The sequence below is a fragment of the Pituophis catenifer genome, unplaced genomic scaffold (assembly GCF_029215685.1).
Source record: "Pituophis catenifer annectens isolate HBS135680 unplaced genomic scaffold, rPitCat1.0.hap2 SCAF_1, whole genome shotgun sequence".
Taxonomy (NCBI): Eukaryota; Metazoa; Chordata; class Lepidosauria; order Squamata; family Colubridae; genus Pituophis; species Pituophis catenifer.
In genome coordinates, this window is record NW_027256881.1 from 89675795 (window position 1) to 89698727 (window position 22933).

Genomic DNA, 22933 nt, shown 5'->3' on the forward strand with positions numbered 1-22933 from the left:
CTAAGAAAAATTGGCAGGCTCAGTCCTTCAACCTGATTGGATGAGCACTACCCACGCTGGCTGCTGTCTCCACTCTCAATGGAGAATTTGGAGATCTTCTAGTCCAACTCTGCTCAAGCAGGAGCCACTATCATTTTAGACAAATTGCTGTGCAATTTCTTCTTAAACATCTCTAATGATAGAGCACCCACAAGTTCTGAAGGCCATTCCACTGATTAATTGTTCTCAGTGTCCTTTTTCACTGTTTTGAGTAGATAAACAATACAAGGGAAATGCTTATAGCACTTACCTATGAAAATAATCATACATCACTTGTTACTTGCATGTACACTGAAAGCTTATTCACCAGAGACAAATTCCTTGTGTGTCCAATCACACTTGGCCAATAAAGAATTCTATTCTATTCTGTTCTGTTCTGTTCTTCAGTGGTATTCAGTTTTAGGTTGATGTGCAAAAACTGAGTAGTAAGCTCTTCACATCACATTTGCTGTGCTGCTTCTTTTTAAATAATAAAATGCTGCTTTTAGTTTAAAAAGAATGATCAATACTTCCAGATTGGATTACTGTAATGCACTCACTGGGGAACTGCCCTTGGAAAGCTCTGGAAGCTAAAATTAGGGAAGAATGTGGCAGCTAGGTTACTGATAGAATTTTATGGCTCGAAGCCCCAGATCAAGTTACACTGAAGAACATATTCAATTACATCATCTCTGTGGTTACTATATTCTTTGAGGACAGAGGAAAAATTCTGCTATGTGTGTCAGAAAGTATGGACTGCTACTTGCTGAAATATGGATGTAAACCTTTCCTATCTTGTGCAATGACATTTCCCTCCATCCCACATCTTTGAAAATATATATATATATATTTATAGCCTCTTTCAAGCCACTAACACCTTCTCATCTTTCCTTCTTAAGGAATTACTTTTATCTTGCAATATTATTGTAATACTGTTGTAAATTATTCAGGATTTTATAATGATGAGCAGAATGGAAATATATTAAATACAAAATAAGAAAGCACAGCTGCAGTCAACTGGAAGAATAAAACTTTCTAGACTGCTACGAAAGGTGAAGAAGTTACAGAAGGATATTCCCTAGGAACTATTTACAGAATGTTATATTGGAAATATATTGGAAATACAAATAGAGAGAGGGAATGTGAAACAAGGATTAATTTTAAAAAGTCTATATAATAAGTGACCAGAATAAAAAGATAAGCATCTGGTTAATACAGAACTAAAACAAAAAAGCCATGAATTGCATTGTGGTTAAAATGAAACAGCAGTTTCAGCCGAAAACTGAAACGGCAGCAATACATGTACAGAGTAAATATTCGATTGAAAATAACATGCTATAACAAATTGAGCAGAGTGGGTTATTACTTCTTCTGTAGATAAAGTCAGAGGTGGGCTGCTGCCGGTTCGGACCGGTTCATTCGAATCAGTTGTTCTAATTCTCTGCAGTTCGGAGAACCAGCAAATCGGACCACTGGCTGGCCCCGCCCCCACCTGTTTTTTGGGCTGTTTTCAGGCCGTTTTTCTGGCCAAAATCTGCTCAATAAATGGCCTGAAACGGCCTGAAAAACGGCCTGAAAACAACCCAAAAAAGCTGGCTGCGAGAGGAAGAGAAGCCAGGTGAGCAGGACCCAGAGGTGTCCCAGGTGCCATCGTCCCAGAAGCAGCAACCTCACACTCTTCCCCTCTCTGCTAGCCCCCTTCTTCACACAGGATTGCCCAGCAATGGAGAGGGAAAAGGAGAAGGGGGGCGGCATTTCTCTGTGTTCCCATTTATGTGTGGTACTCTTCCCACAATGTTAGCAGCAGCCGCTGCCCCCTTCTCCCTCTCCGTCTCCACTGCTGGGTGATCCTGTGAGAAGAAGGGGGCTAGCAGAGAAGGGAGAGTGCGAGGTTGCTGCTTCTGGGATGAGGGGACCCAGGAAGCATCTGGGTCCAGCTTACCCAGCTTCTTTTCCTCTCGCAACCAGCTTTCCCAGTCTTGCTTGATGCAGTATCTCTCTCTCACACACATACACATGCACGGACAAGCACACACAAACAGGTTGGATCTTTCTTTCCTCCCACCCCCACCGGAGACCCCTGGATTCCCTCCCCAACCCTGCCTATCCCATACAGGAACCACCCACACAAGTGATATAGAGTTGGCCATGCCCACTCAGTCACATGACTCCCCCCAGCCAGTCATTAGGACAGAGAACCAGTTGTTAAAAAATTTGGAGCCCACCACTGGATAAAGTGATAACATTCCAATAAAAATAAGAGGTATACAAGTTAGTTAAGATCTGATCTGACATATAGGCAGCAACATTCTATTCCTATTTGCAATTAAAGACTAAAGGCAACAAGAATTGATTCAAATTGATTTGAAATTTAAGGTTCAACTTGATGAAGTATTTAATCACTAGCTACAATAGGGAGACATCATAAATGTGTCCAGCAACTTAATTTGAAGGCAAAGATGGATGAAAATAATAGGTAGGAAAGACATTGCAAAGTATAGTATCTTCAAAGGTTCCACAGCAATACATTTTAAAATTATTCTGTTTTTCTTTTAAATGTTAAGTGTTATTCTTCTTCTAGAACAACCAAAATGAACATTATCTATTTAAAAGTTAAAATAATAATTGCTTAATTTTATTGCAAAACTCTTGTTTACGTAACAATTGAGATGTGGATTAACAAAAAATTTCAACTGCCACATTAAAACAAATACAAATTTAAAAACAATCAGTAATCAGAGGCAGGAATCACAATTTTATCAAATTTGGATGGATTTTCATGGTTTACCTCAACAGCAATAGATTATAATATAATACTTTGTATATAAGGCAAATTTGTACATGTATAGTACCTTCTGTTTACATTTCTTTGTATTTTCTATACCTTTTCTCTATGCATATTGGATTTATGTTATTTTAATTACTTGATGACACTTGTTAATCATAGTTCAATAAGTATATATTTTTTAAAATTAGTGACATTTTGGAATAATGTGTTATATGCAGATTGTCCAACAATTTTTTAAAAACAAACCTGAGAAATACATGCTATCACTCTAGCATATATAATATGTAATGCCAACTAGAAATATTCTTAAATATACAGTACGTAATCTACCAACAAGCACACTATCTCAGGACCACAGAACAAACAGAGAATTTGTCACAGGGACACAAAACAGCAAGGTGAATTTTTGGTTTTTTTGAAAGTAGTGCACTAAATTTAAGACTCTCTTTTTTCTCTCCAACCTAATCAAATTCAAGAAGAGTGAAGCAGAAGAAACAGAGCACATTACCCCAGTAGGATTTGCTTTATGATATAGTCTATCTGAAGGCCCTGAATTTATGATCTGCACCTGAAGATTCAATTTGAAAGGTCAATTTTTCCCCCAAACTGAGTTATCTCTTGTAAGTTTCATACCAACGAAGAATATTTTCTTTGAGAAAATAATATTTTCAAAGAAAGTAAGTTTTGTCCAGCAGTTAACATACCACGCTAGAAACCAGGTGGCTGTGAATTCTAGTTCTGCCTTAGGCATGAAAACCAGCTAGATGATCTTGGGCCAGTCACTCTCTCTCTCTCTCAGCCCACTCATCTCAAAGGATTGTTGTTGTGGGAAAAATAGGAGGAGGAAGTTGTGTTGGATATATGCCTTATCTTGAGTTATTTGTAAAAATAATAAAGGTTAGCTACAAATAGTTAACTAAATAAAATATTTAGAGTTTTACATTAATATAAGTTTAAAGTAAATTAACTGTTAAGTACCATTTTACTTCTTTGACTATTTAAGCAATACATCACTATATCAAATTCATGTCAATTCTCCAGTCTAGAAATTACAGAATATATTTCTGTAGCAAATTGTGAAGCTTCTCTTCCAAAGTAATTTATTAGTCATGCATGAGATGAATTCCATGCATCTGCCCATACATAAAAAATGAAATGTGAGCAATTATTTTTAAATGTAATATATTATCAAAGGACATTAAGAGATAGTAAAGAAATCATCATTTTAAATACGTACAGCTGTCAAATTGCTCAAAAACCAACAGGAATGGTTCTGTGTTAATTTCCTTTGACTTTTCTTGTAGGTATTGCTGCTATAGATATATGGAAAAGCCCTCTCAGGTTATTGGCTCATGGGAATATGGGCCTTATCCAGAGATTGCCAACATTGCATGGGAGGTAAGATCCATTATAACACTTCCCTATATCAAGATACAAATGCCTTTGGCTGCATTAGCAGTTGGCACAAATTGGAGCCAGACAGTCTGTCTGTTGACTTCTGTGCTGGATTGGGCCATCTCTACTAGAATGTCCCTTAGGAGACAAATACTCAAAGTTCTCAGGAGGCTGAGAAGGAAGCCTGAGCTATGTTAAAAGCTATGCCAAAATTTGAAAGTTATGCAATGACATCAGAAGAGAATCAAAACTTGTTTAGAGCAACAGAACTGAAAAGATTTTTTTAGGAGAATTTCCTTCCTTCCTTCCTTCCTTCCTTCCTTCCTTCCTTCCTTCCTTCCTTCCTTCCTTCCTTCCTCTTATTAAACATATGTTTTTAGACTGCTGATTATTTTACTGTAACTTGTTTTTAAAAGCAGTAGTTATGTAGTGGTTGAGTATTTTCTCAAACAATCACAAAATATTTCAATAGCAGTGTTCAGATTGACATCTAAATGCTAGTAAAATAAAGCAAAGGAAGCTGATTTTAGTCAAACAGCAGTAAAGCCTTTACTACTTATTGTTATAATAGGACAAAATGTTACTAAGTATCCAGTTAAAGCAATCCTGCATTTAATGGGCTAGGAGTAGGTATAGGGAAGGGCGTCCATTAAAACCAAATGCATATGTAAAGTTATATTATTTGACTTTTATGTAATTAATCTAAATAATATCATTTGCAATAAAACGTAGTGAATCCTGAAGTAAAGTCTGAGTGAAAAAAAAAAGAGTCAAATCTAAGGACTATTAAAACCAAATTTTATTTATGTACCACAAATACTGCTAAATACTATGTATCGGGATGATTCAAGGACTTTAAACTTAGCAAATAAATTATTGTACTGCACAATAATTAGCTACAAAAAAAGCACTAGTATTTCTCACATACCTTTCCATATTTCTGTGCATAAGATCCTGTAAGAAGCGAATGGAAGACAATGATAGTTTCATCCAAATCCCAAACAAATACACGCTGAAAACAAAAGAATCAACAAATCAATATATAGAAAACAGCATAAGAACTAGAGGCAGTTATTCAGAAATATGTGTAGCGCTAAACAGTCTTTGTGTGTGTGTGTGTGGGGAAGGGAAGGATGTTATAACTCAGTACTTCAAGTTAAAAAAGACATTACTAAAAGAAAAGGCAGTTGTGTAATCCCAGAAAAAGTTGCAGATGCTTTAAGGAGCTCCAGACAGGTGATACATGAATACTGGATTACACTCCAAAGCATTTTTCTGACTCCAAAGCACTGCCCAGCCCTCTCGCTGCTTTTTTATATTTGAACTGTCAAGCCAAAAAGAGAGATGAAATATACATGATCTAATTTTCTTCTTTGTTTCCCACTTTCAAAGAGCTTTGTTAGGTAGAAATATCAAATAGTAATTTCAATTTTTATAACAGAAAATTTTCATTTATGATCAACTTTTATGGTCATATTAAAGAGGGTAATTATGCTTTTTAATGGATGATCAAATATACTATTCTGTGAAATCACATACACACATACATACACACACTCTTTAATGATATCCCATACAGATGTAACTTTGTGATTTCCCTGTTATCTTTTAGCACCAGGAAGAAAAAAGTTTTCTCTCAGTTTCCAATCCAATAAAAGATATTTAAACTTTAATAACTATTTGAAAGGGGAAGAATGTGTCAGGGAATTTATCCAGGATGGACATTCGAAGTGCTTAAAATATTTCAAGCTTGAAGTAGAGAGGTTCCAAGCTTGAGATAGAGATCTGTAGATTCCTCGGCTTCTCATACTTCAATTAGATTCCAAGAGTAGGCATAACAAGGGAGAAAAGAAAATGTTATTGAGTAGCAACTTTGTGAAATTTATTTGTTTAAAAAATTATTTTATACAGTACTGAATCTAATTTTGAGTGAACAGCATTTTCTATTAATACATATTATTTTATCTCTCTTTCTCAAGTATGAATTACTTCCCGATCTTGATATTGCTATTAATTTAAAAGAATATACCTCCAAGTCACTATCAGGAGGAGGAGATGGGTTATTTTTCCTCCCTCTGCCCCTTGATTTTGACCCAGAACTCCTACACGTTCTTTCATCAAGATCTTTGATTGGAGTTGAAGGACTTTGCACGGCATCAAACTCTCCTGTAAAAAAAAAAAAAGGGGGGGGATAAACACTTATCAAAATACAAAGTATTCCTCATTCAATTTTATAGTTTAAATAAGGTACTCCTAAAGCTTTAAATGAACAATTTGGATTATCTGTAAATCCCTAATTATTCAAGAGGAATGAAAACAAACTGCTTACTGAAATTCCTCACCTTCTTTAACTATGAGCATTTTCCAAATTACGAAGATTGAACAAACAAATATAAAGGCAAGTGTTACAGGATATCCTAGGAGTATAATTTCACTGCATAATCTTTCAGATAATCATATCTGAACAGACTATTTTTAAAATAAGAAACAAATTTAAATAAATAAATCCATTTTCCATATTATGGGGTGTACAGTTCTGTTCCAGGATAGAGGTTCTTTAACATTCCATCTTTCAAATATTATGCAATACCTATTTCATAAAGGTCAAGCACTAAGTGGAACATGCCCACATATGTTTACCAAAGGAACTCCCATCTCTGAAACTCTAGGAGCAGATGTGAAGGACACCAAGAAATAGTTTTTAGTGTTATGGATATTAATGAAGCGTAACACTCTATTGTGCAGAAATAGAGAAAGTATTCAGATTGAAAATGTCTACCACAACATAGTAACTGATTTCTATCTATGAGTAACCTTACTTTTTAACTTTATAGTCTAAGACAGTGAGAATGCAGGCAGTTCAGAATTAACACTTTTCTGAAATGCAGATTGCAAATTAAGATTCCCTGACTTTGTATCCTATTTCATGAATTCTTCCCCAGGTGGTGCTATCTTCTGCGAGCTTTATACTCTATTAACAGAAGATCTGGAAACTAGCAGGGTAAATATACATTTGAGTTTATGAGTAGCAGAAGCTACAAAATACTTATATGGTACATTTCTGGATGCAAATCTTTGAGATAATATAAAGTCAGAAGTTCTTCTCAAAACGGAATGGCTGAGGGTGTTAATACTGTCCTGATCTGAAGATATTTTCCCTTTGATCTTGAATGGGGTGGCACTTCCATTCAATGATTTGGAGTTTTCTGGACTCATGGCTCCTGCTTGATAAACAGCTGTATCCAAGAAGGCCTTTGTCCTGCTTCATCTGAGTTAGACCCTTTCATGGATTTGGGGGGGGGGGGGAGGGAGGAACACTTCAAATAGCCACTCAGGCTCATGGCTTGACTACTTCAATGTGTTCTACATGAGATTGTGCAATTTCTCCAATATTTCACTAATTCCCACCCTTCTGGCATTTTGAAGGGCCCTCCAAATATGATTTATCACCTAGGCCTTTGGTGAAAATGATTGATGCCATTTTCTTATTTTTCATTGTTTGCAGAAACTTATCCCCAAATCTTTATCTTTTGATATCTTGTTGGGGATAGTCGGACTAAAATATCTTTACTAATTCTTTACTAATGCTTAATGGATTTTTGCGGATTAAGACTGGATGAGATTTGACTCCTTGGATGTCAAATCTATACTAATGAAATCTGTTTTCATGCACTTAGCTACACTTAGCTACAATTAATGTACACACGAACCTATACCAGTGTTGGCGAATCTTTTCAGCACCGAGTGCCAAAACGGTAGCGTGCACGTGTGTGTGTGTGTGCTGGAAACCGGAAGAGCAGCCACCGGGAAGATGATCAAGCACATGTGTGATATCAAGCACATGTGTGTCATCCACCTGGCCTTCCAGTTTCTCGCGCGCACGCAAACCACCTGGCCAGTGCGCATGCATGCACAGGAAACCAGAAGAGCAGTCACCCGGTACGGATGCATGCACCGGGAAGATCATCTTCCAGTTTCCGATGCGCACAGGTGCACCAGCCACCTGGTCTTCATGCATGCGCGCCAGAAACAGGAAGATCATTTTCCAGGTGCGCGGCTGCTCTTCCGATTTCCGATGCTCCCACGCATGAAGACCAGCTGGCCAGTGTGCCGGAACCTGGAAGAGCAACAGGCGACGGCTCATGTGCCCGTAGAGATGGCTCGTGCCACAGGTTCGCCATCATGGACCTATACTGTGATTCTAAATGACTGGAACAAAAGTCAATGAATGGTACCTGGTTGGGTAGTAAGACCTGGAAGGGATTCTTGGAGCTGGTATGTTGATGAGGATGAAGAGGTACCATCTGTGGTGTTATTTGACGTCATGTATGCTCCATATGTTGATGCTGAATAATACTGTGGATATTGATTTTGGCTGAAAGCTGCATATGATGGATAATCCTAGAATGTTACAAACAATATTTTAATGAAGACTAATACCTTTAAAACTACATCAATTTTTTTTTACCTAAAAATAGAAATAGGACAATAGTCTTGTCCAAATAAATTGCCAAATCAACTTCACAATAGTTTGTGCTTTATAGAAAAAAAAATCATACCTGTTGTGAACTATTGAAGTTTGTAGAATTTGATACTGAATTGTTTGCATAAATAGTGGAGGATGGTGTAAAACTAGAACCTAGAGTTAAAAGAATAATTCCCTATAAGAGCTAAGCAATACATTATTCAAAATTCATACAAGTAAGAAATGAAATTTTCAAATGAAAATTAAGAGTAATTAAAATATGCATTTATCTCACAACTTCAACTTTTTAAAAGAAAATCTGATATGTTTAACTATAGCTTAGTATAATATTGTTTGTAAAGAACATGAACTTTAAAAATTGAACAAGCTGTCAATAATGTTTGTAATTGTTATATTCCATATATCCATCTTTCATAAACAGCTTGCTTCACAGAAACACTGAAAACAGACATTTATGTATCAACAAATCTACTCAGTTTCAAAACTTGTTCTTTCTTGATCCCCAGACTTTCCCTTTCTTTAATACAGCTGTTGTAAAGTACTGGAAAAATATATTGATAATGGTTTGGGAGGGACAGGATGTTTAATGTAGTTTCAAGGTTTAAGAGAACTTCTAGTTCATGAAGTGACCATATTTAAGATGGCCATATCTATATCAAACAGAGAGTAGCTCATCTCTGTCCAACATTCTCAACATAAATAGTTAAGGAGTAGAATCATGGTGAGGACAGCAAAAAGATATCTTCAAATATTTAACAGCTAAGGTGGAGAAGCCTGCTGTCTTGGCTTGTGTAGAATCTCATTTTATTGTTTTTTGGAAATCTCTCTCCTCAAAGTTGCTTTAAACCATGGGTTTTTTAGTGTGTGAACATATGAAAATTGTATTGTGAGCCCTGAACCAGGCATATTGCTATTAAAAAAGCAACAAAGGAAACTCTGGAAAATCTTCTCCAAATTCAGCCTTGACTACATTGTAGTCTTTGTGACATGCAACTTGGAGTACTGCGATGCAATTTGTGCAGGGTTGTCCCTGGAAGCTTCAACTGGTGTAAAATGTGCTGGCGAGGGCAGTCATTAATGTCAGTTACTCAGCACATGTGAACCACTGCCCCATGAGTACACTGGCTTTCTTTAAAGTTCTTCATGGCATAGGACTGGGTTACTTATGGGACTACCTTTCCCAAGTTGTTTCTACCAGTCCTATTTGATTTTGGGCCGGAAGGACATGCTCTGGATACCATCAACTGTGGAGTGTCAGCTGGCAGGACCCAGAAGAGGAGTTTTTGCTTAATTTCCCCTGAAATTAGAGAGGCCTCATCCTTGTTGGCCTTTCATAAGGCCGTGAAGACCTGGTGTTGAATTGGATAGGTGTGGATAGGAGCTCATCTCCTGGTTGTACGGAAGACTGATCATGCCTGGCTGCTATGTATTTTTACTGCCTATTACACATAAAAATGAATTCGGAGACTATATAAATTGAGTGAACTAATATTTAATGTAATGTGGTTTTACTCATTTTACAGCCTCAATAAGCCTCCCGCCATGTTAGGTACCATCTTCAACCACCAAAATATTGCTTAACCTTGTTGATTCTGTGAAAAACAGTGTTGTGTTCTAATGTGGAGACTTGTTCATCCTACTCACATTTCTATTCCCAATTACTAAACCAAAATAACAGAATATGCATCATGGTATCGTAAAATAAAGTCTGTGCTTTAATGTTTATGTCATTACACTATATGTAACAAGTGCTACTTGCCTTGTGATACACATTTTATCACATGCCATTCCCTCCCAAATACCTCTGGACCTACAAGCGTTTTATTATTGAAAGTTTTGGGAACTGAATAGAGTTTAAATTAAAAAACCCATTATAGCTACTTTTTGTCAGGATACAGAGGTACATAAATATAAAAGTGTCATAAATATTAAAAATATTAATTTTGTGCATGATATTCCAGACCAAGAAATTTAAAAGTTGCACAAATTATACAGAGATATGCTCAAGATACAGATTCTCAAAAGCTATTTCATATGGGCTTTAGTTATGATTGTTGCCATTATTATTCTCATTATCAATCTTTTCATATTAATAGTATGATTTATTACTATCAATGAATAATATTTTTGATCATTTCTAATAATTTTGGTAAATAACTCTTCTATAAATTTTAAATAAGTTACATTAAATGTGTAAAAATATCAACCAAATTATCTAACTTAAATTTCAGATCATTATACTTTTCTTTTTTTAAAAAAATGAAAGACCCGGACAGTTAATAAATTTTATTTGCAACACTTACCAATTATGTAGGAAATGTATGAGTCTTAAGAAAATTCAAAAACAACAAGGAATTACTCACCTGGCATTTGGTATGAATATGGTGCTTGGCCTGGCTGTGGTGTGGAGAACCCTGGGCTGTAACTAAGACACCCAGTTTGCAGTGGTGATTGTGTTTGTGAAAGTCCACTTTCTGTCTTGATGCCCGGCAACATTACACCCAAATCTGTGTAAGAAATTAATGTTCAACTGATTCTTACCAATGGAGCAGGTAGGGGAAACAAAGAAATTCCATGATGTCAAACATATTCATAAGCAAATAAAGAACAACTGGAAGTTAAATACCGTAAGCAGGTAAACTGTAAGGTTGCCCAGTCTGTGAGTAAGCTGTATACACTGCTGGTTGCTGCATTCCTGAATACTGGGCCTGACTGGCATAGGCAGACATTGTTTGAGCTGCTGGCGTAGAAAGAATATGTGGATAGGGTCTAAACAGCAGGAAATGGAGAAAAAACTATTAGTCATATAAGATACTACATAGATTGTTGATTCAAACAATCATGCCTCAGTCACCTCCCAGTGGATTATTGTAACATGTTCTACATGGAATAGCACTTGAAAAGCATTTGGAAGCTGCAGTTGGTCCAGAATGCACTGGTAGGGACAGCTTTTGGCATTTCTCATTACACCCATATTCCTCTGCAAGAAGCCAATGAGCTTCTAAGTGGAATTCAAAATGCTGGTTATTACCTATAAAACCATACATGGAATAACAGTCAGATTATTTGTGGGTCTGGCTGTCTTCTACCGCCATTAAGTCTAGCAATGAGGGCATGATCCAGATCCCTTCTATCAAACAACTGAATCTTATTGAACCCAGGAATCATGATTTCTCTATGGCCTGTGTAACAGCATCCCTCAATAAATCCAGACTCTATTAGATTTTCATTAGGCACTGAAGACATGGCTGTTCTCACTGGTGTGTGGAAAGATTAGGCAAGAGCTACTGTTTTTATAAGTTGGAATTACTGTTTTGACTATGGGCATGAGGCTTTAAACTGTAAAAGGAAAGAACTAGGAATGTAACTGAAGTGAAGGAATGGTAGCAAGCGTATTTTTGAAAATTGTAGGAAATTTACAATAACGTATCAAATGTTGGAATTGAAAAGTATAATTTAATATTAATGATCGAAGGAAAAAAATATGAACACATCAGTGTGTTAATAAATGGTAAAGGTTAAGACTAGGGTGCAAGTGTTGATGTTAAAGAGGCATTTCAAAATATATATGGATCTACACTTGGAAATTGAAAGAATCTTTACTGTTCCAGCCCGCTTTGTCTATGAGTCCAAATTAGATAAACAAAGTTTATTGATATAGAAAAAATATGATAGTGTGTAAAGATTTGAATTTTGGAGTTAATTACCCAAATATGGAGTTGAAGGCTGGTTGTTCAATGTGATAACAACATATGAAGTAATGCATGCATGACAATACATGCAGTGCTCAAGAAATACTGGCAACCATTTGTTTGAAATGCTATAGGACAGTGATGGCTAACCTTTTTGCCATCACATGCCAAAAGTGGGGGGAAGCGCAGGGGGGTTGCGCGCATGTGTGCCCACACCCATAATTCTATGCGTCCCACCACCGCGCATGTGTGTGACCCCCCCGCGCTTCCCTCGCTTTTGGCATGTGATGGCACAGCGGGCCTGGTAGGTCCATTTTTCGCCCTCCCCAGGCTCCAGAGCCTTTCTAGGAGGGCGAAAATGGCCTTCCCCACTTCCCTGGAGGCCCTCCGGAAGCCAGAAATGGCCTGTTTGCCGACTCCCAGTGGGCCCAGAAGGCCCGAAAATCAGCTGGCCAGTGCGCACATGTGTGCCAGAGGTGAGCTCATGTGCCAACCAATATGGCTAGGTGCCACCTGTGGCACACGTGCCATAGGTTCGCCATCACGGCTATAGGGTTTCCTGCCTGAGCAGGAGGTTGGATTAGAAGACCTCCAAGGTCATTCAGTTATTTGGTCATTCGGTTATTCATTCAGTCATTCGGTTATTAATTCGGTTATTCGGTCATTCGGTTAACCAATAATCGGTTATTCTGTTACTCAACACTGAATAGAACAAATTTTTGGTTTAGGTATTTAAAAATTAAATGTAGAAAGAATGGCTACAGTGATGTTAGGGGTGCATTGATTGGGGACATGAATATGGAAGTAAGTTTGTATGGAGATGGTGCTGTGCTACTAGCCAAGAAATTGAACCATTTATAGTAAATACTAGATTGAGTATACATCAAGGGATACGGTTCTGAAAATTAATGCATCAAAGGCTAACATTTGACAAACATACATTTGTCAGGAAAAATTAGATGAATGAAAAATAAATGGTTTAAACTAAATTAAGTAATTTAAGTATAAATTGTAATCTATTTTATTATATAGGTTAATGTATTTCTATCAATAAAATTACCTACAAATGCAATAATGGATTAAAACTTCTATAAATATAGTATAGACACATTAAAACAATAAAGTACATACAATAATATAACAAAGACCATAAGTTCTGCAACACAGTTCTAAGATATCAAATGTCCTGGGAAATAGCAATGGTTTTATTATGCACTTAAGTAGTGAGGAAATTTATGTATGGGTAATTGATTTACACATGAAACTCAAAATCTTTTACAACTATCATCCAATGCAAAGATACAAAAATAAGATTAATAGAGAGTTATGCGTAACCATAACAAGATTTAAAGATATATACAATACAGGGCCATTCTTGTCACCATTACTTCCCCTAGCCTAGTCTATGTGCCCCAGATTCAATCAGGAGGATTTCATCATCTTCCAAGCATGTGTGCTTTCTGGATAGTTGTAGTAGTTATGATTGGAGTATACAAATCCAGAAAATAATTATCCAGTGCACATAACTCATAATTTTAAAACTTTGATTCTTCATATAAATAAATCACTCTAACATTAATGACATTTAATCTAGCAAGCAATGAGTTTAAACTGGGTCAAAGTGTAAATCTTCATATAACTATGTATTTTATGCAAATCCAATGTAGTTCCTAAATTTAAGCCAATTTTTAAATAACGTACTTGCAGAAACTGATATACAAATAACATATTAAAATATACATGCACACTAACTTGGAGGGATATAGCTGCGGTGAGTATTGATGTGAAGATCTTGGACTGTAGCCACTACTTGTTATCACTGTAAAATAGAAAGCATTTACAAGGTTCAATTTATCAGCTATTGAGATTTTTTAAAAAGGCTTAATTTTTTTGAATGCTTTAAATAAAATTGGTAGCATTGTGTTATTCTTCACAATTTTTACCTGGAAACAAATAACTAATCTATACAATGTCTAACTTTTTATGATCATATTTAGTTTGGTAGATGCATTTAAGCAGAACAAGTTTTCATAAAGATACAAATAAATACTTTTCAAATACTATTCCTGGACTGGGAGGTCATGCCATATTCTGCTCCTGTTTGGATTACTGAAATGTGTTGTACATGGGGCTGCCCTTGAAAATCACACAGCTTCAAAATGTCTGGCATGCACAGCTGAGGTTTCCTGTGGTTCACCTGAATAACAACACTGCTGGCTTCCTGGGTGCAATTCAAGGTGTTAGTTGTCATCTTTAAAACTCTGTATAGCATATAGCCGGGTTACTTGTGGGCCCATCTTCTTCTTTCCCATCCTAATGGATTAGACTTTGGAGGCATGTCTTCCTGATGACCATCCTAGTCCTTTCAAACATCCTTCTTCCTGAGATTAAAGGGATCCCTCCTCTCTTAGCCTACCAGAGGTCTGTGAAGACCTGGCTCTTTTCCCAAGCATTAGTCTAGGATGGGGTTGAACTATGAGGATGATAGGTCTGGTGCAGCATAATGTGAGTTTCACATTATGTTACTACCAGTTTGCCGCACGTGCTTGCTTCGTGTGCACGCCCCCTTTCAGGCGCGCTCCTGCCTTCTGCGTGTGCACCTGTCCTTCCACGCAGGCGCTTTGCTCACACATGCGCCTTCCATGCATACGCCCGGCCTCAAAAACGTGCCTAAATAGGATGGCATAGAGCGGGGGCAGGCCCACCCATGATTTCGGCTACCAGCTCGAACTGCTGAATACCACCTCTGATCTGGTGCCCAGGGGGAAAAGAATACTGTTATTTTTTACTATGCATTTTATGGATTGTTATGAGCGGCCTAGAGTCATTCCATAAGATAGGCAGCCATATAAATCCTATAAATAAATAAACTTTATCATATGAAGCTGTGCTAAGATTACCAATGAAAAGCTTGAATGGAAGACATTTTATGGAAATAAATCTTAACTAAAATCTGGAAGAAAAATCAAGCACTTATGGAATATAATTTTTGTGCAGTTACTTGCCATACTGATGAATACTTCATAAGTAATATTTTACAACTTAGATTTGTTTTATTAGAAAGCATTTATATTCAAACCAGTTGTATATTCAATTTTCATCTCTTCTTAGTTGCTCGAGACTTCTACCACATATCTTATTTTGTTTCAGAAAATTAACACGAACTACAGAATAACAAGGAATTGGGTGGAAATCATATGGGAGTAAGAGTCAGCAAAACCCACCATTTACCACAGATCCCTGATTTAAGAGCAATGGGAACAGCAAATCCACAATCACCATGCACAACATCATGTTATATATGTGCACAGCAACTATGCCAGTAGGTTTTCCCCCCATCCTGGCACTCTCCAGATGTGTGGATTATACAGGTGGGCAACAGGTGGGGAAATGACTATTATCCAGTTACTCTAGTGTAAGGTTTGGTGCACATAGCATTCCTGACTTTTATGTTCAACTATTCATATGATGCCATGCAGAATGAATTCATTAATGTTAACAGAGAAGCTTGCTCATAAGACAGCATAATATGCATTATGGGGTGTAAGCATAATGCTCTGTATTTGTAGCAATGAGTTCAGTAAGTATGTGATTTCTGTTACATGTGTTTTCAACTTTTTAAAACTGATTTTTGCAGGGCTAAAATAGTGGGGCCACAAAATTGAATTGCTGAAGTTTACACAAGTGACTTTATTAGTCCAATACAATTTTAACAATTGGTTCCCAGGCAACGTCATCTACTTTTCACATTGAATTCAGATTCAAAAGCTCTTGTGCTGAATGGCACAGAACTATATACTCCAAAGAAAACTAGTTTAAAATAAAGAAAATGAAGCATGAGTATCTACAAGCCCATGTTACTTAAATCAAAATGATAAAATCAGCGTGGGATCATAGACGCTGCTCATTTTGGATCTGTAACACTACTTTGTCACTGGCCAGTTTGACATATCTCATCCCCCTGCTAATACTGTTGAAAGGATTCATGAAAATATTTTCATGTTTCTTTGGATTTTTGTTAATAGTGTTGTTCTTAGTCTTAGCTAGGGCAATGGATTCTGGCTTATGTTGACAGTATTTATCTTATTACTTTCACATATAAAAATACAATATTTCATGAGGTGAGAGTGAAAGCAGTACTAATTTTTCTTTTGAAAGCAATACATTCATTTAATTTTATACTGAAAACGCACCAGTAGGGATAACTATCAATTGCATACATGCCCACACAAAGAGCAGCTGTATTTTTCTGCAGAAGCTTAAATGATGATAATCATATTCTATTAAAATCGTTCAAGAATATTGCGTAGCCTGGACTGATTCCAAAAAATGTCAAGTTTCTCTTTCGTCTAACCATCTGTCTTGGCTACGGCAAATGTGTTCCAAATATATATACCAAAATGTGAACGAAACCTTTCAAAGCCATTCCGTATCAGCCCTCTAACATAGAGTGTCTTTATTAAGCCATCTGCATTTCATTCACTTTCAAAAAGATAAAAGCACTGTACAAAAGGTAGCCCTGAAAAATCCCTTAGTCTAATCAATCATACTTTTACTTCAAAGTAGTTTCCTTTTTTCAATATGCCAGCCTTTAGCATTTTACAGATAGGTAGCAGTTCCTAATCATTTTGCAAAACACACTTTAGGCAGGAACCAAAGAATCATGGAGTAAGTGCCATGTACTTAAGACCTTTAGTTTCTGGAGCAAAATTATCTGAATATCACGTTTATTTACTTAACCATAATTAAATCTCTTCCACTTCAGCTTCATGGCATTTCAAGAAACACGGTTAATTTCAAAAGCAATATGGGATAAGATATGAATGGGCTGACAATGAAAGAAAATCAAAACTTTTCGCTGGGTATATTGACAATTTTTGACTCCCTCTTTACAAAGCATCTAAATATCTGTTTAATATATGACTTTAAAATAAACTCTAAATATTGTACACTTTAAATGCTCTTTTAAGTTTTTTTAAATGTTGAAAATATTTTAAATGGCTTTTGAAGCCCAGAAGAATGATAGGCAAGGTTTTGTAAGCAGTAGAAAAAGTTATAAGTAATTACATTACAGTATACAATTCTAAGTTTTGTGAGAAATATGAACTTAAAATGGCTGCTCACAAAATTTTTTAAATGTATTGTAACTACATACAGCAAAGCCAACTTCCCATATTATCCCGAAACTGTTTTTGTATTTCTTTATATTTTAAACATTAGAATGTTTCTTAGATGAATGAGATTCTTTTTATGAACTTAAACCAGAAATTCTTCTGCTTCCTTGCTATCTGGGTGATATTTGCAACTTTTAATAATAATTTTATACTTAATTTTGTTTAATAAAATAAATAATTTTAAATATTAAATTCTGCTATTTCATATTTATTTCCACAATATTTTATATTGTGGAAAGATAGGGCATAGAAACTGATTTTAGTGTGTTATAATCTGTGAGACAATAATTGTGGAAAGCTGTCCATAGGCAAAATTACACTTCCCCTAAATTCTTCTGTCATTACTGTTACTGTCATTCATTATATTTAACTTTAGTAGCAGAAAAGCTTGTCATCAGATATACTGGTATATTGTATCTATAGGCACTTTTTTGAGCAAGGTAATAAGAATGGTACAAACTAACTGCCGGCATATTTTCCCATACATTAGACGATTTACTGTTTATTTTTGTAAAGAATAGTTTGAAAAACTATAGATATAGATCTACGTGCAGTATTATGAGCAAATTATGTGTTTTACCTGACCCAGTAAAATTGTCAAGAGACCCATCTCCACTTGTTGTTGTTGAGTCATTACTATTCATAGGCTCTGTTTTGACTGCAAGAAGAGACACTGTATAGAAGAATGAGCAGATGTGAGATTGTATTTCTATATTTACATATATCATGTCAACTAAAGCAAAAAGTAAGTAAATTTGAGATATGTCAAACTATACACACAATGAAAAAAAATTAGTAAGATTCTTAGAATAACCTTCAGCCATAGAACCATAGCTTTAAAACCATGCACTACTTTTTAAAATTAAAAATGCTAACATTTATTCATTTAAACTGAATATTATTTGATTTTGATCAACGGAGAAAGCTAGAAGTACTTACGCTACATTTCTCAAATATCCCTCTAACAAAAAGAGACATGGCTTTTCAAGACTATTTTTTTGTTTGTTTTCCCTTTCATTTTCAGGTTCTTGATCCCACCTCCTTTTGATTTCTAAAACTTGTTCTTCCAGAGTGATCTATGTCTTAGAGCAGGGGTTTTAAACCTGCATGCTGGCTGAGGAATTCTGGGAGTTGGAAGTCCACACGTCTTAAATTTCCCAAGTTTGGAGACCCCTGTCTTAGAGTAAAATAGACTAAAACAAGTCTAGCCCCAAAGTCTCCACATAAAACATAATGTGCATATTTTTTTTTTTAATTTGATTTATATGCCGCCCTTCTCCGGAGACTCAGGGCGGCTTACAGTGCGTTAAGCAATAGCCTTCATACTTTTGTATATTTATACAAAGTCAGCTTATTGCCCCCACAAACTGGGTCCTCATTTAACCTACCTTAGAAAGGATGGAAGGCTGAGTCAACCTTGAGCCTTGGAGAGATTCGAACCAGCAGTAAATTGCAGGCAGCTGTGTTAATAACAGGGTGCTTTAAACCACTGTATTACCAAGGCTCTATATGGTGTTTAACCTTTGTGTTTTAATTGAGATTTTTCATATCTATGTCTGTAGCATGTGTTTTGCATATCAATAATATGGCACAATAATATGGCATTCTGATCTTACCTATGGACAGAAACTATAGAAGATAGAAGGTCTCTTAAATAATCAGGCCCTATTTATAGCTAATCAAAAGAACCTTGAATTGCATCTAGAAATCTACTCATAACTATTGTGTGAAGCAAAGGTGTTACATGGGCATGATATGGCATATCTGTAATTCTGGGTATTGCATTCTGGACCAGGTGAAGCTTCCAAATTGTTTTCAGGGGTAGCCTCTTGTGCAATGCATTGCAGTAGTCTACATGTAAGGTGTTCCTAGCACAATGATTGGCTGTGAGATAAAGAAAATTCTTCTTCTGAAGGGGAACTATATCTCCATTCAGAACTAAAGATAGAACATTCCCAGTTCTGGTGATTCCAAAATCTCACAGCTGCTCTTAATTTCTCCAAATACTTTTGATATCAGTAGTTAGCATTATATTGGACCCCCATTAATATTATAACAATTTGTGTGTGGTACACAGGTCCATTCTCCTCCATGCACAATGTTATTTTTTTTCGTACCAGAGGCTGAAATTGTGTCTGCTTCTCTTTGTTTTAATTTATTTTATATACTTTATATTGATGTAAAATATAGCAGAAAGTCTGTTACAACAAAATCTTATAACTTCCTTGTACAATATTTATAGAAAGATTTCTAGAAATAGAAGGGGATGCATGAAGCAAAAACAATAAAGCAAATTATCAGATGCTCAACACAATGAATCATCAACCCAACCACACACATGCATTATGCTAGGATTGCTCATACTTGTTGCAGAAGAAGGAGTGCTGCAACTCAACAACCAGTCTGCAGTGTTTAAAACAGTCATGTTGTCTCCTGAGAATTGAAATGGTATACAGTGTTTCATTGTCTGAAGATCTCCTTAATGTAAATTAATATTTTTCAGGATAAAAAAAAAAAATCACACACTGCCTTAACATCAGGATATTTGCTCACATACAGCTTTGATCTCTGTGTTGCTTTCAGGCAAGCAAGACAGACCTATACAAATTAAAATAATCTCTTATTTTCAGTAGTATGTTTTTAGATTCCATGAAAAATGGCCTAAGTTATTAGCATGTTTTCAGGAGTCAGAGTTCTCAAAACAAACCTCTTTGACTCAGATTGTTGGATACATAAAATAAACAAATACTTTCATATAAAATTCAATATATCCGGTATAAGTAATCTTTGAGTTATGACAGCAATTAGGACTGGAATTTCCATTGCTGAGCAATACAGTCTTCAGGCAAAGCTTCACGTGAAGTTAAGGTAAGGGATTGCTTCCTTGGCTTCCTCTTGACCTTCCCTCATCCAGCTATCAAACCCCCATCTCTGCCTTTTTGGCTGCTCTACACAGCAGCACTCCTCAGTGGCAGTGCCAGGGCTGAAGGTCCAGAGCCTTCAGCAATCTCAGCCACGTCAGCAGCAGGAGAAAGATAGCTGAGAGGAAGCTGGGAATAGGGCTTGAAGCAATGAATGTGTACAAATTTCACCTATTTGAAGTGAAGTAGCAAATTTGGAAAACCTTAATGGGATTATAATACAAAAATATGAAAACAGGCCCAATGTACAATACAAACAATATGAAAGGTATTAGTGTCACACTGGAAATGAAATGGAAGAAAAGCTTAGATCTGCAATAGCTAGGGTATTCAGAAGACCATCGAATATATATTTTTAAATTATACAATAAGACACTACTCAGTAAAAAAACAAACAAAATACAATTATATAGCTCTTACTACCTCATATTTAATGGATATTTTTTTAAAAAATAATGCATACTTATTTAAATTTTTCAGCTTTTTTAAGAATCTGATTATTGCCCCTCAGCAAATGCCATTTTCTAGATTTAAACTGAACAAGGTAGATTTTCACTCACCGCCTGTTCCATTTGTGGTAACAGATGTGGTGCTAAGATTAGATTTGTCCAGTTTAGAACTACCTGGTGCTTCACTGCTTCCCACAAGATTATGAGGACTCGCTAGATCCTGCATTTCCATAGATCTATTAAACGACAAAAGAAAAAAGAAAAACAAACACTATTACTGTTATTTGCTTCATAAAAGTGCACAGACTCCTCTGAGTTGGTCATACTTTAAAGTAAAAATTGAAAATGAACATTTTCTAAAAACTTTATATATGAAAGAAAACAGTAGTCTACAATTAGCATCATCATTATCATCATCATTATCCTTGAGAGAGAAACTGGTAGAAAAGGAAAAGACAAGAGGAGATTAGAAACATTCCACTTGAATCATGTTCTTCTATGGGGGGTGGGGGGAATAGAGAGAGGGGGGCATCAGAAAGTTTTGTCCAAGAAACTTCAAATGCCTTTTGGATAGCAGCCTGCAATTACACATGCTATGATTTAACTGAAGTTCATCTTCAATTAAAAGTGGAAATTACAGGTAGTAATTGTCACTGCTGATTTCACTCAGAATGTAAATATGGTATGTGTGTGTAATAATATAGATATTTTGAATTATTCCAGAAAAGTTGAACAAAGATATGAGAAAAATTACATTAAAAAATAATAATAATATCAATAGGAAATATTCCTCTCCTGAAACAATAGGCAAAATATAGGGATATAATTTTAATATAGTATTTTTATAAAAATAATATTTGGCATTTAATAGCCAATTAATGTAAGGGCTTTCATACAACTTCACTAGTCTCAAATCACCATGTATTTGTGGAACAGTAACTGAGATATGGAACTTAGGTAGGAACAGTGAAACAGTGACATGAACAGTATTATGAAGGCAAGTCTCCAAGAACTGTCATGCTAATTGGAGAAAATGACAATTTACTAAAAGTTATTACTTTCCAAAAGTATTTGCTGAGGGTAGAAAATTCATGTTGTGGAAATTGAACACCAAGTACGTTCTGGAATAGTGGAAAATTCTTGAAAATGAAAGCTTCCTACAGTTTGTCATAATAGCAAGAATTACATTGTATGTATTGATAAAAATAAAAGATTCAAATACATAAATTTATATAATGGGAAAGACGGTAACTTTTTAAAAGAAATTATGCATCTTGGAAATATGTGGCTGATTCATATAACAAAACTAAGCTTATGGTTTCATTGCATAGCAAAATGCGGAGACTGTACATTTGTAACAAAAAATATACTATGAATGTTTGTCTCAGAAGGAAACAGAATTTTTATCCCATTTCATATTTATACATTTTCTATGACTTCACTTTTTTAAAAAATATTTTTTTCTCAAAGCCTTACTTTATGATGTAAGAAAGCTACAGTGGGCTTTTACAATAATATTTATATTTATGTATAATATATTTATAACTAGCTGAATACACGTGCTCCGCTACGAAGCTATGTGATCCGACTTGATAAATTGACACTTAAAGCTTGAAAATTAATGAGTAGTTATGATTGGCCTCTCCACTCCCCTTCACTCCCTCAGTCTTTCCAACAAAAACATTTCTATCCTATCCCCTTCTCTCCCTCACGGTTGCTGCACAGAAGCCTCTCCTATCCTATCTTATCCCATTCTCTCCAGAGTTATTTTCAGGTTGGGAGGGCGAGTAGAACTTCTAACTAATTAGCATGTTAATAATGTAAGATATACTAATTATCTGATGGTCATTTTGAAAAATCCTTTCTTAGCAAGCACCTAGAAGCCAAGAGGAACATACGTGCCAAATTTCAAGTTTGTAGGCTTTACGGTTCTGGAGATTTCGTGATTACGGCGTGAGTGGTTTTCACTTTTATGTATATAGATACTATTTCAACTGTTCCTCCAGTCTC

The 22933-nt window shown here is 35.8% G+C and overlaps 1 protein-coding gene across 2 annotated transcripts in view; it reads right to left on the minus strand.

The window, feature by feature from the left end:
- The window catches only part of EYA4 (EYA transcriptional coactivator and phosphatase 4), a 109140-nt gene that overhangs the window by 24417 nt on the left and 61790 nt on the right, over window positions 1–22933 (minus strand). For both annotated transcript variants that reach the window (XM_070952510.1, XM_070952517.1), the window contains exons 4-13: window positions 21035–21159; window positions 19918–19986; window positions 18134–18226; window positions 14132–14198; window positions 11314–11456; window positions 11051–11194; window positions 8761–8840; window positions 8437–8602; window positions 6231–6367; window positions 5130–5213 (exon numbers count right to left, since the gene is read on the minus strand). In XM_070952510.1, the coding sequence (XP_070808611.1) occupies window positions 5130–5213; window positions 6231–6367; window positions 8437–8602; window positions 8761–8840; window positions 11051–11194; window positions 11314–11456; window positions 14132–14198; window positions 18134–18226; window positions 19918–19986; window positions 21035–21159 (1108 nt within the window). The remainder of the gene's footprint in view (window positions 1–5129; window positions 5214–6230; window positions 6368–8436; window positions 8603–8760; window positions 8841–11050; window positions 11195–11313; window positions 11457–14131; window positions 14199–18133; window positions 18227–19917; window positions 19987–21034; window positions 21160–22933) is intronic.